A 15,398-nucleotide genomic window follows, 5' to 3' on the forward strand; every position below is an offset into this window, starting at 1 on the left:
CTTCCGTCAACCTGCACAGAGACATACAATTTGCCAAAATCTTGATCTGTTTAAAGCCAGCTTCATTCTCTGCCTCAGAGAATGCCTCAATTTGTGCTGCACTATCTTCCCAAGAAAGTAATGAGGATAAGGTATGATACAGTGTGACATTTATGGTGTAGCTAACAATCCTCATGTGTGATACATGATGGTATGATATCAGGGTCCATGTACCAATGCCCCCTAAGACTGTTCTTTGACAACAGTGATTATAGCTCACGTATAGCTGCAGAGGCTCTCTATTCATTTAGTCTAATGTGACGGATATGAAACTCGTAACGATTACATGATCAAAGTCAACAAACATAGATGTCAAGGGTAGAGTAGGACACAAATGGATATATTTCTCTGTTTCCTCTGGATGTAGGATTCTTGACGAAAATAGAATCACATCTATGAGACAGAAATCGTTTGAGGGCCTGAAATCTTTATTTTTCCTGTAAGTATCATGCCACTGTGCTTCTCACTTTATGAGCTCATGAGATTTGCATCCTCATATAACCAACAATTTAATTTGGCTGCAGGTCTTTGCTGAATAATTCCCTAGAATCCATCCCTAAGAAATCTGTCTGCCTGGAAATGCCGAGATTAAACTGGCTGTAAGTAACAGAATAACATCTAACCCACTATGATGGATAACATATTTTATTGTATTTGACAACGCTTAAATCATGTTTGCTCATAACCATGTTTATTATTTATGAATGTTTGCCATAATCACTCTGCAACAGTATCTGTTTTCAGAAATGTACCATTTTCTCATCAAACGCTACTTTGAGTATTTACCAACTACCAGATACTGATCCTGATATCATGAATTAATGCCAGAATGGCCTGACATCTTTTTCACAGAGAACTGGAGGGGAACAGGATATCATCTTTGTGGGTTTCCAGCTTTCAAAACTGCACCACTCTGACAGTATTGTGAGTTTTGTTTAATTAAAAATAGATGTATTCCTCAACTCCTTTACAATATTTTGTAATCTTTGAAGCAAATCCAACTGCATAAAATGCCTTCACAGTCATTCATTTATTTTACAACAATTACAACTACACTAGAGAGATGAACGCAATGAAAGAAGACACTTGCTTGGTTTTCATATGATTTATATTTCAAAATAAATGTTGCCCTACCCTAAGGACAAATTTCCTGCTGTAAAACACAGACTGGTAAGTGGCGCTGGTGCTAAAGCTATGTACTTTAGTCTGGAGCCTCAGCACTATTACAGCTGGTAATGAAATTCAGTCTGAGGGAGAGGCCATTGGAGCCCACACACATTAAGTTGGCAGTTTATATCATTGGTGATTACTTTCTCCATCACACATGGCCTTAGAGGCAATCAGTACAGTCAGGGAAGAAAAATTCTGAAATGTGTGGGGTGTATTAAAGCTCAGACACCGGTAGGATTGTCAAAGGTTTGACTGCCTAAAGTACTTAACACCTCTGAACAGAGTGTCAGCAGTCAACCTGTTTGTGTTCACACAGCCATGACCTTGGAAGTCGTCAGCCACTCAGCCTTAAAATAGAATTACTTGGCAATGCATATCTGTGCATATTGCTTATGGTCTAGATTCGAAGCTATCTGTAATCATTTAGCTATTTTATAGAAAGCCCTTGTTGATACTAGCTAGATGTCAACAGCTATATTACTATTCTCTCATAATCTCATAATGCCAGCCCATAGCCAAATATTTAGTTAGCTAGCTAAGGTTAGCATATTCGCTAGCTCACACAACATAGCTAGCTGGCTAGCTAAGGACAACGCACTAACTCAGCAGCTTATGCAGGCATCTGATTCCTGGAAACTAGCTAATCCATTGTGATTTAATTATAATTAATCAAGTTACAGTGGTTAGCTAGTTTAAAGGAAAATTGCCTATTTTTTCCTTTAAATTATTTATCTTTTTTAAAATTGTTGGCTCCCCAATGTGAGGATTTGTGCTCTCCGGTTGGCTCAAAGTCTAGTTTTTGGATACTGACGAGGATAGCTCACCAGCTTGTAGTCCTAATACGAGTTAACTCTGGTTCGTCAAAGATTATGGATATACTGACAACGTACATTTCTCTCTGCCCTAAGAATTGGAGTCATTGTCCACAAAGTGGCACGGTGAGCTGTCTAGCTCCCGCCTATAGTTTCTTTGAATTGGTTGATACATCTCATTATTGTAATCCTTTTTAAAATATTCGATTAGGGTTGTTGACGTCAATCGCCTGTATTCAATTGTGAGAGATGCTATGCTACTAGCCTCATTTCATGAAAATGTATAGCCATCTCAAGACAATTCCAATATAATGTGTTTTCTTCTCAAAGTTAATGGGAGTTCAAGTGTCCTACAAGTCAAAAGTTTGGACAACTACTCATTCAAGGGGATTTCTTCATTTATACTATTTTCTACATTGTATAATAATAGTGAAGACATCAAAACTGAAATAACACATATAGAATCATGTAGTAACCAAAAAAGTGTTTAACAAATCAAAATATATTTTATATTTGAGATTCTTCAAAGTAGCCACCCTTTGTCTTGATGACAGCTTTGCACACTCTTGGCATTCTCTCAAACAGCTTCTTGAGGAATGCTTTTCCAACAGTCTTGAAGGAGTTCCCACATATGCTGAGCACTTGTTGGCTGCTTTTCCTTCACTCTGCGGTCCAACTAATTCCAAACCATCTCAATTGGGTTGAGGTCGGGTGAATGTGGAGTCCAGGTCATCTGCTGCAGCACTCCATCACTCTCCTTGGTCAAATAATACTTACACAGCCTGGAGGTGTGTTTTGGGTCATTGTCCAGTTGAAAAACAAAATGATAGTCCCACTAAGCGCAAGCCAGATGGGATAGCGCATCATTGCAGAATGCTGTGGTATCCATGCTGGTTAAGTGTGCCTTGAATTCTAAATAAATCACTGAGAGTGTCATCAGCAAAGCACCCCCACACCATTGCCTCCATGCCTCCTGGTGGGAACCCCACATGCGAATATCATCCATTCACTTACTCTGCGTCACAAAGACACAGCGGTTGGAAGCAAAAAAAAACTCAAATTTGGACTCATCAGACCAAAAGACAGATTTCCACTGGACTAATGTCCATTGTTGTGTTTCTAAGGCCTAATCAAGTCTCTTCTTATTGGTGTCCTTCAGTAGTGGATTCTTTGCAGCAATTCGACCATGAAGGCCTGATTCACGCAGTCTCGGAACAGTTGATGTTGAGATGTGTGATACTTGAACTCTGTGAAGAATATTTATTTGGGCTGAAATCTGAGGTGCAGTTAACTCTAATGAACTTATCCTCTGCAGCAGAGGTAACTCTGGGTCTTCCTTTCCGGTGGCGGTCCTCATGAGAGCCAGTTTCATCATAACGCTTGATGGTTTTTGCGACTGCACTTGAAGAAACTTTCAAAGTTTTTGACATTTTCCGGATTGACTGACCATCATGTCTTAAAGTAATGATGCTTATTTGAGCTGTTCTTGCCATAATATGGACTTGGTCTTTTACCAAATAGGGCTCTCTTCTGTATACCACCCCTAACCTGTCACAGCACAACTGATTGGCTCAAACGCATTAAGGAATGTAATTCCACAAATTATGATAGAAATTCTTCCAAATTCACAAAAAGTGACGTAAGCTAATAAAGATTCTCATAGAAAAAAACACAAGATCTATTGAACCTGTGTTTACCACGTACCTTATTTTTGGCATTTATCTAAAAATCCTACAAAAACTTAATTCATGTTCTCCCTAGACTTTGTTTAACGAACTATTGCGGAGTTAGTGCCTACAAAAATACTCCTTTACTATTTCTCTCTATTGCGATTTTACAAGTAGAATCGGGTTCGCCCCTACCAGGTCAGCAAGTGTAACAGTATAGCTCCCGTCCCTCTCCTCACCCCAACCTGGGCTCGAACCAGGGACCCTCTGCACAGATCAACAACTGACACCCACGAAGCATCGTTACCCATCGCTCCACAAAAGCCGAGGCCCTTGCAGAGCAAGGGGAACCACTACTTCAAGGTCTCAAAGCGAGTGACTTCACCGATTGAAACGCTATTAGCGCGCACCACCGCTAACTAGCTAGCAGCTAGTTCTAGCAAGTGAAGGAACAGCCTACCTATCGGCAGTGAGATTCTTAGTGTGTTTCATGCTTTAGCTCTCTCAATTAAAGGTGATGGTGGAGGCCATGTGGGGTCGAGAATCTGGAAATCCTCTGGTAGACTCTTTGGGTGTTTCTCAATATGCATACTACCATGCTCAACACTCGCATGCTCCGAGTGCATTCTCCGAGGACGTTCCATTGAGTACGTTCTTGTGAGGACCAGAGTGTGGAGAACTCATAAAACACTACATTTGAGAAGCACTAGGATTCCCGCTACTGTATTACCTGACACTGCACCTCTCCATTCACTGAACCTTCTTCCAACCAGGACAATGGCAATAGAGACAAAACAAGATACACAAAGCAAACGTTTTACTTCATAACTATCAGCTTGTAGTGGGATTGTTCAATACTGTAGCGGGATTGTTAGACAGAGGTAAAGATAAAGATTTTGTTTGGGTGCCAGGCAGGTATTAACCCTGCCGAAAGGAAAATAATAGGATAGAGAGAGTACCACTACCAGACCCACACACATCAGCAGAAGAGACTGCCTATAGAGTAGCCTGTTTGCCAGAGGGCCAGTGAAGAGAAAAGATAAGCAACACCATATAAAAACACACGTCCCAAAACACACAATCCCAACCAATAATGGCAGAGCAATTAAACGGCAACTTCATATAAACAATTTACAAGACAGAACCCAGTCATCAACATTGGAGGATTTGCAATAATCTGTATTAACTCCCAGTGGAGGAGTGCAGAGTGTATGAATGTGTGGGTGTTCATAGACAAAACAAAGGCCATAAAATGTCAAAAACCTTCTCGGCCACATGTAATTAGTACCACACCACCTCAATACAGTTCAAATAACAATACACAAACTTGCAAGTAACCTCCCTTTTTTAGTAAAATGTCAACCCAATAATAGGGCAATAATAGTAAAGCGACACTGAACATCAAAGAGAAGCACATAAAAAAAAGAAAGTCTGCTGCAGTGAAAAGCATTGGAGCGATAAAGGGGGGAAGAGAGAGAGGGGGGGGGGGGTCTTAGCTATTGACTTTAGGCTTGCCGTTACACTGTCTGTCTGTCTGATGGTTTGTTTGTTTTTACAGTGCCTTGCGAAAGTATTCGGCCCCCTTGAACTTTGCGACCTTTTGCCACATTTCAGGCTTCAAACATAAAGATATAAAACTGTATTTTTTTGTGAAGAATCAACAACAAGTGGGACACAATCATGAAGTGGAACGACATTTATTGGATATTTCAAACTTTTTTAACAAATCAAAAACTGAAAAATTGGGCGTGCAAAATTATTCAGCCCCCTTAAGTTAATACTTTGTAGCGCCACCTTTTGCTGCGATTACAGCTGTAAGTCGCTTGGGGTATGTCTCTATCAGTTTTGCACATCGAGAGACTGACATTTTTTCCCATTCCTCCTTGCAAAACAGCTCGAGCTCAGTGAGGTTGGATGGAGAGCATTTGTGAACAGCAGTTTTCAGTTCTTTCCACAGATTCTCGATTGGATTCAGGTCTGGACTTTGACTTGGCCATTCTAACACCTGGATATGTTTATTTTTTAACCATTCCATTGTAGATTTTGCTTTATGTTTTGGATCTTTGTCTTGTTGGAAGACAAATCTCCGTCCCAGTCTCAGGTCTTTTGCAGACTCCATCAGGTTTTCTTCCAGAATGGTCCTGTATTTGGCTCCATCCATCTTCCCATCAATTTTAACCATCTTCCCTGTCCCTGCTGAAGAAAAGCAGGCCCAAACCATGATGCTGCCACCACCATGTTTGACAGTGGGGATGGTAGGTTCAGGGTGATGAGCTGTGTTGCTTTTACGCCAAACATAACGTTTTGCATTGTTGCCAAAAAGTTCAATGTTGGTTTCATCTGACCAGAGCACCTTCTTCCACATGTTTGGTGTGTCTCCCAGGTGGCTTGTGGCAAACTTTAAACAACACTTTTTATGGATGTCTTTAAGAAATGGCTTTCTTCTTGCCACTCTTCCATAAAGGCCAGATTTGTGCAATATACGACTGATTGTTGTCCTATGGACAGAGTCTCCCACCTCAGCTGTAGATCTCTGCAGTTCATCCAGAGTGATCATGGGCCTCTTGGCTGCATCTATGATCAGTCTTCTCCTTGTATGAGCTGAAAGTTTAGAGGGACGGCCAGGTCTTGGTAGATTTGCAGTGGTCTGATACTCCTTTCATTTCAATATTATCGCTTGCACAGTGCTCCTTGGGATGTTTAAAGCTTGGGAAATCTTTTTGTATCCAAATCCGGCTTTAAACTTCTTCACAACAGTATCTCGGACCTGCCTGGTGTGTTCCTTGTTCTTCATGATGCTCTCTGCGCTTTTAACGGACCTCTGAGACTATCACAGTGCAGGTGCATTTATACGGAGACTTGATTATACACAGGTGTATTGTATTTATCATCATTAGTCATTTAGGTCAACATTGGATCATTCAGAGATCCTCACTGATCTTCTGGAGAGAGTTTGCTGGTTGAATAATTTTGCACGCCCAATTTTTCAGTTTTTGATTTGTTAAAAAAGTTTTAAATATCCAATAAATGTCATTCCACTTCATGATTGTGTCCCACTTGTTGTTGATTCTTCACAAAAAAATACAGTTTTATATCTTTATGTTTGAAGCCTGAAATGTGGCAAAAGGTCGCAAAGTTCAAGGGGGCCGAATACTTTCGCAAGGCACTGTATGTCAAAGCTTTGCAAACAATGTTGCTACTAATCCATGTGATCAATAACTGATCAATAACCCAAAAGATAGCAACCATAGTCTAGAGCGCTAACACCGATGATCGAGTTAAACACTTTACAAAGTGTTTGATGCCCTCTTAAAGTGGCAGAGCACGGTGAAGGCTCCGTGCAGGATTTCAAGCTAGCTGTATGTGAATCGTATTAAGGTAGCTAACCAGACAGATGAACAGGCATAAATGATCTAAAACTAATGGGTAGACGTCAATTATTTGTGGGTAGCGAGCTAGCTAGCTGACAATTCTTTATTGGCTATCTGGCAAGCTAACAGTAGCACCTATCCAGTTTTCCCTATTGACATATTATGGGTTTGTGATGGCAGGTAAACATGCCAAAATGAACACAGCATGTATAGTCGTGGCCAAAAGTTTTGAGAATGACACAAATATGAATTTTCACAAAGTCTGCTGCCTCAGTTTGTATGATGGCAATTTGTACATGCTCCAGAATGTTATGAAGAGTGATCAGATGAATTGCAATTCATTGCAAAGTCCCTCTTTGCCATGCAAATGAACTGAACCCCCCCAAAAAAACATTTCCACTGCATTTCAGCCCTGCCACAAAAGGACCAGCTGACATCATGTCAGTGATTATCTCATTAACACAGGTGTGAGTGTTGACGAGGACAAGGCTGGAGATCACTCTGTCATGCTGATTGAGTTCGAATAACAGACTGGAAGCTTCAAAAGGAGGGTGTTGCTTGGAATCATTGTTCTTCCATCAATCATGGTTACCTTCAAGGAAACACGTGCCGTCATCATTGCTTTGCACAAAATAGCTTCACAGGCAAGGATATTGCTGCCAGTAAGATTGCACCTAAATCAACCATTTATCGGATCATCAAGAACTTCAAGGAGAGTGGTTCAATTGTCGTGAAGAAGGCTTCAGGGCACACAAGAAATTCCAGCTAGCGCCAGGACCGTCTCCTAAAGTTGATTCAGCTGCGGGATCGGGGCACCACCAGTACAGAGCTTGCTCAGGAATGGCAGTTTTGGCTATTTTGAATTATTAAGTGGCTAGAGATTTGAGTCAGTATGTTGGCAGCAGCCACTCAATGTTAGTGATGACTGTTTAACATTCTGATGGCCTTGAGATAGAAGCTGTTTTTCAGTCTTCTCGGTCCCAGCTTTGATGCACCTGTACTGACCTCACCTTCTGGATGATAGCGGGGTGAACAGGCAGTGGCTCGGGTGGTTGTTGTCCTTGATGATATTTTTGGCCTTCCTGTGACATCGGGTGGTGTAGCTGTCCTGGAGGGCAGGTAGTTTGCCCCCGGTGATGCGTTGTGCAGACCTCACTAGCCTCTGGAGAGCCTTACGGTTATGGGCGGAGCAGTTGCCGTACCCGACAGGATGCTCTCGATTGTGCATCTGTAAAAGTTTGTGAGTGTTTTTGGTGACAAGCCAAATTTCTTCAGTCTCCTGACTGTTGTGCTGTTGTGTCTTCTTCACCACGCTGTCTGTGTGGGTGGACCATTTCAGTTTGTCCGTGATGTGTATGCCGAGGAACTTAAAACTTTCCACCTTTTCCACTACTGTCCCGTCGATGTGGATAGGGGGTGCTTCCTCTGCTGTTTCCTGAAGTCCACGATCATCTCCTTTCTTTGTTGACGTTGAGTGTGAGATTATTTTTCTGACACCACACTCGTAGGGCCCTCACCTCATCAATGTGGGCCGTCTCGTCGCAGCCCTTGCAGAGCAACTACTTCAAGGTCTCAGAGCAAGTGACGTCACCGATTGAAACGCTATTTAGCGCGCACCACCGCGCGCTAGCCGTTTCACATCCGTTACACATGGCCACACAGTCATGGGTGAACAGGGAGTACAGGAGAGGGCTGAGAATGCACCCTTGTGGGGCCCCAGTGTTGAGGATCAGCGGGGTGGAGATGTTGTTTCCTACCCTCACCACCTGGGGGCGTCCCGTCAGAAAGTCCAGGACCCAGTTGCACAGGGCGGGGTCGAGACCCAGGGTCTCGAGCTTAATGACGAGTTTGGAGGGTGCTATGGTGTTAAATGCTGAACTGTAGTCGATAAACAGCATTCTTACATAGGTATTCCCCTTGTCCAGATGGGTTAGGGCAGTGTGATTGCGATTGCGTCTGTCTATATAAAGCCCCACAGTTTACAGCGCATGTCAGAGAAAAAACTAATCCATGGGGTCGAAGGAATTGTCCGTAGAGTTCCGAGACAGGATGTGTCGAGGCACAGATCTGGGAAAGGGTACCAAAACATTTCTGCAGCATTGAAGGTCGTAAATAACACAATGGCCTCCATCATTCTTAATTGGAGGATTTTGGAACCACAAAGACTCTTCCTTGACCTGGCCGCCCGGCCAAACTGAGCAATCAGGGGAGAAGGGCCTTGGTCAGGGAGATGAGCAAGAACCCTATGGTCAATCTGACAGGGCTCCAAAGTTCTTCTGTGGAGATGAGAGAACCTTCCAGAAGGACAACCATCTGTGCAGCACTCCACCAATAAGGCCATTATGGTAGAGTGGCCAGACAGAAGCCACTCCTCACATGGAAGCCTGCTTGGAGTTTGCCAAAAGGCACCGAAAGGACTCTCAGACCATGAGAAACATGATTCTCTGGTCTGATGAAAGCAAGATTGAACTCTTTGGCCTGAATGCCAAGCATCACTTCTGGAGGAAACCGAGCACCGCTCATCATCTGGCCAATACCATCCCTACGGTGAAGCATGGTGATGGCAACATCATGGTGATGGCAGCATCATGCTGTGGGGATGTTTTTCAGTGGCACTGACTGGGAGACTAGTCAGGATCGAGGGAAAGATGAACGGAAGACATACAAGACCACTGATAATCTCCCTCGATCTGGGGCTCTACGCAAGATCTCACCCCGCGGGGTCAAAATGATCACAAGAACGGTGAGCAAAAATCCCCGAACCACACGGGGGGACCTAGTGAATGACCTGCAGAGAGCTGGGACCAAAGTAACAAAGCCTACCATCAGTAACACACTACGCCACCAGGGACTCAAATCCTGCAGTGCCAGACGTGTCCCCCTTCTTAAGCCAGTACCTGTCCAGGCCCGTCTGAAGTTTGCTAGAGAGCATTTGGATGATCCAGAAGAAGATTGGGAGAATGTCATATGGTCAGATGAAACCAAAATATAACTTTTTGGTAAAAACTCAACTCGTAGTGTTTGGAGGACAAAGAATGCTGAGTTGCATCCAAAGAACACCATACCTACTGTGAAGCATGGGGGTGGAAACATCATGCCTTGGGGCTGTTTTTCTGCAAAGGGACCAGGACGACTGATCCGTGTAAAGGAAAGAATGAATGGGGCCATGTATCGTGAGATTTTGAGTGAAAACCTCCTTCCATCAGCAAGGGCATTGAAGATAAAACATGGCTGGGTCTTTCAGCATGACAATGATCCCAAACATACCGCCCAGGTAACGAAGGAGTGGCTTCGCAAGAAGCATTTCAAGGTCCTGGAGTGGCCTAGCCAGTCTCCAGATCTCAACCCCATCTTTGGAGGGAGTTGAAAGTCCATGTTGCCCAGCAACAGCCCCAAAACATCACTGCTCTAGAGGAAATCTGCATGGAGGAATGGGACATAATACCAGCAACAGTGTGTGAAAACCTTGTGAAGACTTTTGACCTCTGTCATTGCCAACAAAGGGTATATAACAAAGTATTGAGATAAACTTTTGTTATTGACCAAATACTTATTTTCCACCATAATTTGCAAATAAATTCATAAAAAATCCTACAATGTGATTTTCTGGATTTTTTTCTTCTCATTTTGTCTGTCATAGTTGAAGTGCACCTATGATGAAAATTACAGGCCTCTCTCATCTTTTTAAGTGGAAGAACTTGCACAATTGGTGGCTGACTAAATACCTTTTTGCCCCACTGTACCTACTGTCCAGATTCAACTCCAAATAAAATCTAACAAGCAGTGTATGTAAATTATTGTAGGCCCTACTACTATTCAAGTCATGTAATTGGTCTAGTTTGTAGGTTCTTAAATAACAATTGCCACTTATAGGGACATTTATTTTGCAGGGCTCTTCGAAAAAACAGAGTACAAACCATTGAGGAGGGAATATTTTTTGGAATGCCAAACCTGATAGACCTGTGAGTTAACTGTACTTAACACAACATTATACGGGTCAAATAATGTTGTAAAATGTCCAAATACAGTAATGTATTTCATTGTTGAAAATATTTTTTTTATCATTCCAGGGACATATCTGTAAACAAATTTGAGGAGTTCTCCTCAACTATGTTCAGAAATCTTCTAAACCTAAAACAGTTGTGAGTATATCCAATTTCTATTTGAATCCTAGCCCTAATATACACTAAGTATACCAAACATTAAAAACTCCTTCCAAATATTGAGTTGCACCCCCCGCTTTTACCCTCAGAACAGCCTCAAATCACCGGGCATGGACTCTACAAGGTGTCGAAAGCGTTCCACAGGGATGCTGGCCCATGTTGACTCGAATGTTTCCCACAGTTGTGTCAAGTTGGCTGGATGTCCTTTGGGTGGTGGACCATTCTTGATACACACGGGAAACTATTGAGCATGAAAAACCCAGCAGCGTTGCAGTTCTTGACATAAACCGGTGCGCCTGACACCTACTACCATACCCATTTACATTTTAGTCATTCAGCAGATGCTCTTATCCAGGGGAATTAGGGTTAAGTGCCTTGCTCAAGGGCACATAGATTCAAACCAGGTCTCAGGGATTCAAGCCAGCAACCTTTCAGTCACTTGCCCAACATGCTTAACCCTTAGGCTACCTGCCAACCCTTTCAAAGGCACTTTAATCTTTTGTCTTTCCCATTCACTCTCTGAATGGCACACACACAATCCATGTCTCAATTGTCTCAAGGCTTAAAAATCCTTCTTTAACCTGTCTCCTCCCCTTCATCTAAACTGATTGAAGTGGATTTAACAAGTGACATCAATAAGGGATCATAGCTTTCACCAGGATTCCCCTGGTCAGTTTATGTCATAGAAAGAGCAGGTGTCTTAATGTTTTGTGTACTCAGTGTATATACTATTTTGAAATATGTTATTGTTACTTAGAATGGATTTCCTGAAAGTGTTGGATCCACTTGGTATGATCAAGTAGGAGAAATGCTAACTTTATATTGTTGAGTTGAAGTTTATTAACTTCACTGTTCAATGAGTCTTCCATCAACCTGGCCTTGAGGCCATGTTGACCACAGAGACAGGGGTGATAAATCAAAGTGATATTATCTGCCCTGTATTGATGTCCCCCCTCTTTTCTCAGGAACATCTCAAATAACCCTCTAACTCATATTTATGAGGATCAGTTTGACATGTTTGTCAATTTGCAATCCCTGTAAGTAATAGTTTTATTTCATAAAGTACTTATGTGTCATGGTCTACTAGCTTTAGGCAATTGGAGAAAGAGTAATGTTTTTGCTCCCCTCAGGAGTATAGAGGAGGTAGAAATACCAAACATCAGTATTCAGATGTTTCGCTCTCTTAGCAACTTGTCCCATATGTGAGTATATACTCTGTCTTCATTTATTATTCTTATGTCAACAACATTTAATTTCATACTGTATAAACAGTAAGGCACTAAGCCTGTAGAAGCTTCTAATTGGGATTTAATTCATTTAATAGTGTGTTATAAGCTTACTTTGCAGGGTAAAAACACAGAATAAATATAGCATGCGTAAATGTCTAAACATTCATTGCCAATTACCTACCAACAAGTAATGAATTCATGGCTTCTTGTGCATGCATAATACAGGACATTTTAAAAGTGTTTGATAAGCTACTTACAAATAGTGGATCAACGACTTGTTAGCAGCTTATACAGGCTTCATTGGGCCATTATACAGTAAATGGACTCCTAACAGCTGTATTGCTTGGTGTACAGTGAGGTATTGTTACTACAAATAATGTTTAATCAACAATAATGTTTAGTCAGCACAGGTCAGGTCCACACTGCATATAAAGCACCAAAGCCTAGTTAGAGGGCAGTTTAGGACTCTGTATAACTGTATTCATTTGTTAGATAATCTCTATTCTTACAACTGTCAAACATATCAAGATAAAAGTTAAACTTCAGAAATTTGTTCGAAGGTGATTAATTGTGATATTTTTTGTATCTTTTTCCTGGCCCAGTTATTTTAAGAAATTTGAATACTGTGGCTACTCTCCTAACGTGCGAAGTTGCAAGCCAAACACTGACGGAATTTCAACATTTGAGAATCTTCTTGCGAACATCATCCTTCGTGTTTTTGTGTGGGTGGTGGCCTTCATCATCTGCTTCGGCAACATCTTTGTGATCTGCCTGAGGTCTTGCATTGCATCTGAAAACCAGCACCACACCATGGCCATCATATCACTGTGCTGTGAGTAGAATACCTCACCACAACGAGGGCTGCAATCACTTCTCATTAGTACTTAGGTAACTCATTATTTATTGAGATTCATAAAACTCCTCTCATAACAAAGTATACTTACTAAGATCCCTGAAATCCATGTTATCTGTTAGGTGCTGACTGCCTCATGGGAGTCTACCTGTTCTTCATCGGTGCGTTTGATATCAAGTACTGTGGAGAGTACAACAGACATGCCCAGCTGTGGATGGAGAGCCTACAGTGCCAGTTGATTGGCTGTCTGGCCATGCTGTCCACTGAGGTGTCAGTCATGCTTCTGACATACATGACTCTGGAGAAGTACCTGTGCATTGTGTTCCCCTTCCACAACTACAGAGCCGGACGTAAACAGACGCTCTGCTATCTCATCCTCATCTGGGTCCTGGGCTTCATTATTGCTGTCATTCCCTTATGGGACAAGCAGACATTCGGGAATTACTATGGCAGGAATGGAGTGTGTTTTCCACTTCACTCAGACGAGATGGAGAAACCAGGGGCCCGATGCTACTCCACTGGAATATTCCTGGGTAAGAGGAACATTCGTCTGAGCACATAAAAAAATACGCTGAAAATACATATTTTTGGTTGAAAATGTGTCCTTTTGTTTGAAAATGTCTTGTGCTCACTGGGATAGGAATCAGCTCTGATGGTGGTGAATCAACAAGATAATGGGGATAATATAAGATGAAGTTGGAATTGCACAGGCCTTGGATTGTGTTCCATGTATTTCCCTGGGGGGACATGAAACTGCCATGAAAAAAAGGGTTTATAATCTCATCATCATCATCTTAGATCTCAGCTAGACTTATTAAATACCAATTAGTTCCAGTCAGTTCCAATCAGTTCAAATCTCCATGAGAAACAATAGATACCAAATTTCAGCAAGTTTTGCAATACCTTTACGCGACTTGTGGTTTTACTGACATAATTTAGTTTTATTCAATACATATGTTAGGACGGGTATATTGTAAAGTGTAATGAAAGCATGCTTTTCACATTTTGTCTTTCAGGATTGAATCTCTTTGCATTCATCATGATCGTCTTCTCCTACACCAGCATGTTTTACTCTGTACAGAAAACAGCTAAGACAGCAAGACAGTCTGTCTACAACAAGGAGGTCTCTATAGCCAAGAGGTTTTTCTTCATCGTTTTCACAGATGCCATGTGTTGGACACCTATATTCATCCTAAAGATCCTCTCCCTTTTACGAGTGGAAATAGCAGGTAAACCAGATACATGTGTTTACATGATTACTACAATTAAATTGCTATCATTATGTTTAATCTTTGTGAACTCCTCGTCCTCTTCCTCCGGCTCCTCCTCCACGCTCTCCTCCTCCTCTTCCTCCCTGTCCTCCAGGAACAATCATTCTATGGGTGGTGATCTTCATCCTGCCCATCAATAGTGCCCTAAACCCCATTCTATACACCATCACTGCCAGCTCCTTCCAGGAGAAACTCAAGCTCTGCTTGAAGGCCAAGTGCAAACAGACTGGGCTCAGGGAAACGTCCCAAAAAGTATCTGAAGTCTACCAGAACCCCAGCGCTCCCCCTTAACAAAAGGACCCTCTCAGTCAGGGAGCTTGCCAACCGTCCTCTTGGAGAGCTACTGCCTGGGTATGCAGGCTTTTGTTCCAGCTCTTCTGGAAAACACTAAATTTAAACATCAAGATCTGGCTAAGCTTCTGATTAGTAGGATCAGTGTGCTTGAGCAGGGCTTGAGCAAAGCCTGCATACTGAGTGGCTCTCCAGGAGGAGGGTTGGCTGCCCATGTCCTTATTTTATAGGGGGAGATATGTATTCTTGTAATTATTCTTTACCAGCAAGAGAACACGCTTTCTGGGAACCAATTTATTAACACATGTTTTGTGTGAATACAGTTATTGTAAACACAGATGTGCAGAATCACAAATTATTTTGCATACCCAATTGATATTACACAAATTGTATTGTATAAATGTATAATAAAAAAAATATTGAAAAAATATATGCAATTGAAAAGGTGTAAATGAGTGAGATGTTTTGGGTTTTAGGGTGTGACATTTGCTTAGGTTTGATAAATTTGACATTCAGATTCAATGTTACTACT

General features: G+C 41.9%; 1 protein-coding gene across 1 annotated transcript; it reads left to right on the forward strand.

The window, feature by feature from the left end:
* The first annotated feature begins 127 nt into the window (after positions 1 to 127).
* On the forward strand, positions 128 to 15,272 carry LOC109891768 (relaxin receptor 1-like). Its single transcript, XM_031826516.1, has 9 exons — positions 128 to 478; positions 564 to 638; positions 892 to 963; positions 10,950 to 11,201; positions 12,188 to 12,424; positions 13,054 to 13,283; positions 13,427 to 13,837; positions 14,321 to 14,533; positions 14,670 to 15,272. The coding sequence occupies exons 5-9, from the start codon at positions 12,291 to 12,293 to the stop codon at positions 14,864 to 14,866; spliced, it is 1,185 nt and encodes a 394-aa protein (XP_031682376.1). The 5' UTR covers positions 128 to 478; positions 564 to 638; positions 892 to 963; positions 10,950 to 11,201; positions 12,188 to 12,290; the 3' UTR covers positions 14,867 to 15,272.
* The last annotated feature ends 126 nt before the right edge of the window (positions 15,273 to 15,398 follow it).

Source organism: Oncorhynchus kisutch, linkage group LG6 (assembly GCF_002021735.2).
Source record: "Oncorhynchus kisutch isolate 150728-3 linkage group LG6, Okis_V2, whole genome shotgun sequence".
NCBI classification, from domain to species: Eukaryota; Metazoa; Chordata; class Actinopteri; order Salmoniformes; family Salmonidae; genus Oncorhynchus; species Oncorhynchus kisutch.

Excerpts from the sequence above, each read along its gene's own strand:
- LOC109891768 (XM_031826516.1), top strand. The coding sequence starts at position 12,291 with ATGTGTCATGGTCTACTAGCTTTAGGCAATTGGAGAAAGAGTAATGTT. Across the intron at positions 12,425-13,053 it reads CTTAGCAACTTGTCCCATAT|TTATTTTAAGAAATTTGAAT; the intron begins GTGAGTATATAC and ends TTCCTGGCCCAG. Across the intron at positions 13,284-13,426 it reads GGCCATCATATCACTGTGCT|GTGCTGACTGCCTCATGGGA; the intron begins GTGAGTAGAATA and ends GTTATCTGTTAG.